The sequence below is a fragment of the Hippocampus comes genome, unplaced genomic scaffold (genome assembly GCF_001891065.2).
Source record: "Hippocampus comes isolate QL1 unplaced genomic scaffold, H_comes_QL1_v1.1 scaffold143, whole genome shotgun sequence".
In the NCBI taxonomy this organism is placed as follows: domain Eukaryota; kingdom Metazoa; phylum Chordata; class Actinopteri; order Syngnathiformes; family Syngnathidae; genus Hippocampus; species Hippocampus comes.
The window spans coordinates 1,035,187-1,041,260 of NW_017805504.1; the positions used below are offsets into that span (position 1 = coordinate 1,035,187).

Sequence of the window (6,074 nt, forward strand, 5' to 3'; positions counted from 1 at the left end):
GTTCCACTTGTTGCTCCAGTTGTTGTCAAGGCTGCTGTTGTGGGAGCCGATGTTTCTCTCTCAGTGGTTGTTTCAGATTCTGCAGTCATGGCTCCAGCTGTTGTTTCAGGAGTTCCTGCCCCAGTTGCCACCCCATCAGGCGTTGATATTTCACTCGTTGCTGCAGATGTCAGGGCTGCTGTTGTGGTGGGAGCTGATGTTTCTGTCTCAGTGGTTAATTGAGATGCTGCAGTAGTGGCTACAGCTGTTGTTTCAGTCGTAGCTTCCTCTGTTGTCACTCCAGCAAGTGTTAATGTTTCACTTGTGTCTGTAGATGTTGTCAGCGCTTCTCTTGTTGGGGGAGCTGATGTTTCTTTTGCAGTGGTTGTTTCTGATTCTGCAGTCGTGGCTCTAGCTGTTGTTTCAGTCGTTCCTGCCCCAGTTGCCACCACATCAGGAGTTGATGTTTCACTTGTTGCTGCAGATGTTGTCAGGGCTGCTGTTGTGGGAGCCGATGTTTCTGTCTCGGTGGTTGTTTCGGATTCTGCGGTCGTGGCTAGAGCTGTTGTTTCAGTAGTTCCAGCCGCAGTTGCCACCCCATCAGGTGTTGATGTTTCACTTGTTGCTCCAGATGTTGTCAAGGCTGCTGTTGTTGGAGCCGATTTTTCTGTCTCAGTGGTTGTTTCAGGTTCTGCGGTCGTATGTTGTCAGGGCTGCTGCTGTTGTGGGAGCCGATGTTTCTGTCTCGGTAGTTGTTTCGGATTCTGCGGTCGTGGCTAGAGCTGTTGTTTCAGTAGTTCCAGCCGCAGTTGCCACCCCATCAGGTGTTGATGTTTCACTTGTTGCTCCAGATGTTGTCAAGGCTGCTGTTGTTGGAGCCGATTTTTCTGTCTCAGTGGTTGTTTCAGGTTCTGCGGTCGTGGCTCCAGCTGTTGTTTCAGGAGTAGCTTCCTCTGTTGTCACTCCAGCAGGTGTTAATGTTTCACTCGTTGCTGCAGATGTTGTCAGGGCTTCTGTTGTTGTGCTTGCTGATGTTTCTGTCGCAGTGGTTGTTTCAGATTCTGCAGTCGTGGCTCCAGCTGTTGTTTCAGGAGTTTCTGCCCCAGTTGCCACTTCATCAAGCGTTGATGTTTCACTTGTTGCTGCAGATGTTGTCAGTGCTGCTGCTGTTGTGGGAGCCGATGTTTCTGTCTCGGTGGTTGTTTCAGATTCTGCGGTCGTGACGAGAGCTGTTGTTTCAGTCGTAGCTTCCTCTGTTGTCACTCCAGCAAGTGTTAATGTTTCACTTGTGTCTGTAGATGTTGTCAGCGCTTGTGTTGTTGTGGGAGCTGAAGTTTCTGTCACAGTTGTTGTTTCAGATTCTGCGGTCGTGGCTGGAGCTGTTGTTTCAGTAGTTCCTGCCCCAGTTGCCACCCCATCAGGCGTTGATGTTTCACTTGTTGCTCCAGATGTTGTCAAGGCTGCTGTTGTGGGAGCCGATGTTTCTCTCTCAGTGGTTGTTTCAGATTCTGCAGTCATGGCTCCAGCTGTTGTTTCAGGAGTTCCTGCCCCAGTTGCCACCCCATCAGGCGTTGATATTTCACTCGTTGCTGCAGATGTCAGGGCTGCTGTTGTGGTGGGAGCTGATGTTTCTGTCTCAGTGGTTAATTGAGATGCTGCACTAGTGGCTAGAGCTGTTGTTTCAGTCGTAACTTCCTCTGTTGTCACTCCAGCAGGTGTTAATGTTTCACTCGTTGCTGCAGATGTTGTCAGGGCTGCTGTTGTTGTGGGAGCCGATGTTTCTGTCTCAGTGGTTGTTTCAGATTCTGCAGTCGTGGCTCCAGCTGTTGTTTCAGGAGTTTCTGCCCCAGTTGCCACTTCATCAAGCGTTGATGTTTCACTTGTTGCTGCAGATGTTGTCAGTGCTGCTGTTGTTGTGGGAGCCGATGTTTCTGTCTCAGTGGTTGTTTCAGATTCTGCGGTTGTGGCGCCAGCGGTTGTTTCAGTCGTAGCTTCCTTTGTTGTCACTCCAGCAGGTGTTAATGTTTCACTTGTGTCTGTAGATGTTGTCAGGGCTTCTGTCGTTGGGGGAGCTGATGTTTCTGTTGCAGTGGTTGTTTCTGATTCTGTAGTCGTGGCTCCAGCTGTTGTTCCAGTAGTTCCTGCCCCGGTTGCCTCCCCATCAGGTGTTGATGTTTCACTTGTTGCTGCAGATGTTGTCAGGGCTTCTGTTGATGTGGGAGCCGATGTTTCTGTCTCAGTGGTTGTTTCAGCTTCTGCGGTCGTGGCTACAGCTGTTGTTTCAGGAGTAGCTTCCTCTGTCTCCACTCCAAAGGGGGTTAACGTTTCACTTGTGGCTGCAGATGTTGTCAGGGTTGCTGTTGTTGGGGGAGCTGATGTTTCACTCTCAGTGGTTGTTTCAGATTCTGCAGTCGTGGCTCCAGCTGTTGTTTCAGTCGCTCCTGCCCCAGTTGCCACCCCATCAGGTGTTGATGTTTCACTTGTTGCTCCAGATGTTGTCAGGGCCGCTATTGTTGGGGGAGCCGATGTTTCTGTCTCAGTGGTTGTTTCAGGTTCTGCGGTCGTGGCTACGGCTGTTGTTTCAGTCGTAGTTCCCTCTGCCACTCCAGCAGGTGTTAATGTTTCACCTGTGGCTGCAGATGTCGTCAGGGTTGCTGTAGTTTTGGGAGCCAATGTTTCACTCTCAGTGGTTGTTTCAGATTCTGCTGTCGTGGCGACAGCTGTTGTTTCAGTAGTAGCTTCCTCTGTTGCCACTCCAGCAGGTGATAACGTTTCACTTGTGGCTGCAGATGTCGTCAGGGCTGCTGTTGTTTGGGGAGCCGATGTTTCACTCTCAGTGGTTGTTTCAGATTCTGCTGTCGTGGCGACAGCTGTTGTTTCAGTAGTAGCTTCCTCTGTTGCCACTCCAGCAGGTGTTAACGTTTCACTTAATCCTGCAGATGTCGTCAGGGCTGCTGTTGTTGGGGGAGCCGATGTTTCACTCTCAGTGGTTGTTTCAGATTCTGCAGTTGTGGCTCCAGCTGTTGTTTCAGTAGTTCCTGCCTCAGTTGCCCCCCCATCAGGTGTTGATATTTCACTCGTTGCTGCAGATGTTGTCAGGCCTGCTGTTGTGGTCGGAGCTGATGTTTCTGTCTCAGTGGTTGTTTCAGATTCTGCAGTTGTGGCTACAGCTGTTGTTTCAGTAGTTCCTGCTCCAGTTGTCACCCCATCAGAAGTTGAGATTTCACTTGTTGCTGCAGATATTATCAGGGCTGCTGCTGTTGTGGGAGCCGATGTTTCTGTCTCGGTGGTTGTTTCAGATTCTGCGGTCGTGGCTTGAGCTGTTGTTTGAGTAGTTCCTGCCCCAGTTGCCACTCCAGCAGGTGTTAATGTTTCACTTGTGGCTGCAGATGTTGTCTGGGCTGCTGTTGTTATGGGAGCTGATGTTTCTGTTGCAGTGGGTGTTTTGGATTCTGCAGTCGTGGCTCCAGCTGTTGTTTCAGTAGTTCCTGCCCCAGTTGCCACCCCATCAGGCGTTGGGATTTCACTTGTTGCTGCAGATGTTGTCAGGGCTGCTGTTGTTGTGGGAGCCGATGTTTCTGTCTCAGTGATTGTTCCGGATTCTGCAGTCGTGGCTACAGCTGTTTTTTCAGTCGTAGCTTCCTCTGTTGTCACTCCAGTATGTGTTAATGTTTCACTTGTTGCTGCAGATGTTGTCTGGGCTTCTGTTGTTGGGGGAGCCGATGTTTCTGTCTCAGTGGTTGTTTCAGGTTCTGCGGTCGTAGCTACAGCTGTTATTTCAGTAGTTCCTGCCCCAGTTGCAGCACCATCAGGCGTTGATATTTCACTTGTGGCTGCAGATGTTGTCAGGGCTGCTGCTGTTGTGGGAGTCGATGTTTTTGTCTGAGTGGTTGTTTCAGATTCTGCGGTCGTGGCTACAGCTGTTGTTTCAGCAGTAGCTTCCTCTGTTGCCACTCCAGCAGGTGTTAATGTTTCACCTGTGGCTGCAGATGTTGTCAGGGCTGCTGTAGTTGTGGGAGCCGATGTTTCCACAGTGTTCTGTCTTGTCTCAGATTCTGTAGTTTTGGCTACAGCTGTTGTTTCAGCACTTGCTCCCCCCGTTGACACTTCAGCAGGCGTTAATGTTTCACTTGTGATGGCAGACGTCAACGCTGCAGTTGTTGTGGGAGCTGATGTTTGTGCAGTTGTCTCAACGGTTGTTGACAGTCCTGATGTTGTTGAGAGAGCAGATTTTTCTTGAGTTGTTTCAACAAGAGTTGTTGACTCCCTTGTTGTGGCAACGGCAGTTGTCACATCGGTAGATGTCAGTGCAGTTCCATCAGTTGTTGTCTGAGAAGGGGTTGTCAGCATGCCCATTGTTGTTGCGACTGATGTGGGATCAGTGTTCGCATTTGTTGGTGCAGAAGTCACCACCACCGTTGTCGTTGGAGAGGTTTGTTCAGCTGTCTGAGTAGCTGTCGTCATTGGTGTAGTTGCTTCTGTGGTTGTCAAAGCAGCGATTGCCGTTCCAGCAGATTGTGTCGTTGACGCAGCTATGGCTGTTGACTCAACAGTAATGGAGGCAGTTTCAATGTCAAAGCCAGTGACAGTTGAAGCCGCATCGGACAAGACCTCCGCAATTTGGGTGTCACTTGGTGTCGATGTTTCTGTGAACTCAACATCCATGACGTTGACGACTGAGCCACTCCTGCAGAAGAAATCACAAAACAACGTTTGTCAACTGTAAATGCTTTCCGTATTTCACCTGTTAGACCACAACAGCAAAGTACCTGAATGTGATGATAATCAGGATCACGAAGGAGGAAGGAAATGCTTCAGAAAATATCGGTGTAAGCTGTGGAGAGGGGTGGAGGTTGGGGCGTCAATGACATTGGTTTGAATTCTTCACTGTAATCACATTTCATAATGTGACGTCATTTTTGTTTTTTTTTAATATTACTTACTTGTGCCTTGATCATGGCTGCTCTGTTTTGGTAAGCTGCAGAGTTAGGATCCTGCAAATCACTTGTAAAGGTGCTTTGAAGAGATCTGAAAGTCACTCGTTTGGCAATTGTGGCAATCGTGTCTGTTGTTCTTTCTGCAGGTGTCGTGACTGCCATTGTTGTAAAGTCTATTGTTGTGGCAACTGTTGTTTTGACAGGTGTTGCCACTTCGGCTGTTGTTGTTCCTGCAGTTGTTGTGAGCACTGCTGTCGTGTCAACTGTTGTTGTTCCTGCTGTTGTTGTTTCCATAGATGTCATAACTGCCATTGTAGAAGAGCCTATTGTTGTGGCAACTGTTGTTGCAGCAGGAGTTGTTGTTTCTGCAGGTGTCCTGTCTGCTGTTGTGGTAAAGTGTATGATTGTGGCAGCTGTCGTTGTTTCATCGGGTGTCGTCACTGTTGTTGTTGCGGCAGCTGTTATTGTTTCTGCTGCTGTTGTTGCAGCAGATGTTATTGTTTCTGCAGGTGTTGTCACTGCTGCAGTCGTGGCTCCAACTGTTGTTTCAGTAGTTCCTGCCCCAGTTGCCACCCCATCAGGCGTCGATATTTCACTTGTTGCTGCAGATGTCATCAGGGCTGCTGTTGTTGTGGGAGATGATGTTTCTGTCTCAGTGGTTGTTTCAGATGCTGCAGTAGTTACTCGAGCTGTTGTTACAGAAATAGCTTCCTCTGTTGTCACTCCAGTAGGTGTTAATGTTTCACTTCTGTCTGTCGATGTGGTCAGGGCTGCTGCTGTTGTGGGAGCTGATGTTTCTGGCTCAGTGGTTGTTTCAGGAGCTGCAGTAGTGGCTACAGCTATTGTTTCAGTAGTTCCTGCCCCAGTTGCCACCCCATCAGGTGTTGATATTTCACTTGTTGCAGATATTGTCAGGGCTGCTGCTGTTGTGGGAGCCAATGTTTCTGGCTCAGTGGTTGTTTCGGAAGCTGCAGTAGTGGCTCCAGCTGTTGTTTCAGTAGTTCCTGCCCCAGTTGCCACCCCATCAGGTGTTGATATTTCACTTGCTGCAGATGTTGTCAGGGCTGCTGTTGTTGTGGGAGCCGATGTTTCTGTCTCAGTGGTTAATTCAGATGCTGCAGTAGTGGCTCCCCCCGTTGTTTTTCTCGTTGGCTTCCC

General features: G+C 49.3%; 2 protein-coding genes across 2 annotated transcripts in view; both read right to left on the reverse strand.

Moving 5' to 3' along the window:
* LOC109520314 (mucin-5AC-like) overlaps nucleotides 1-89 on the reverse strand; it is a 4,340-nt gene extending 4,251 nt beyond the window's left edge. Inside the window, exon 1 of the mRNA XM_019877437.1 lies at nucleotides 8-89. Within this exon, the coding sequence (XP_019732996.1) occupies nucleotides 8-89 (82 nt within the window). The remainder of the gene's footprint in view (nucleotides 1-7) is intronic.
* A 574-nt stretch (nucleotides 90-663) lies between these two features.
* LOC109520315 (mucin-5AC-like) overlaps nucleotides 664-6,074 on the reverse strand; it is a 7,852-nt gene continuing 2,441 nt past the window's right edge. The window contains exons 2-5 of the mRNA XM_019877438.1: nucleotides 4,923-6,068; nucleotides 4,749-4,813; nucleotides 3,657-4,666; nucleotides 664-2,933 (exon numbers count right to left, since the gene is read on the reverse strand). Coding sequence (XP_019732997.1) covers nucleotides 664-2,933; nucleotides 3,657-4,666; nucleotides 4,749-4,813; nucleotides 4,923-6,068 — 4,491 coding nt within the window. The remainder of the gene's footprint in view (nucleotides 2,934-3,656; nucleotides 4,667-4,748; nucleotides 4,814-4,922; nucleotides 6,069-6,074) is intronic.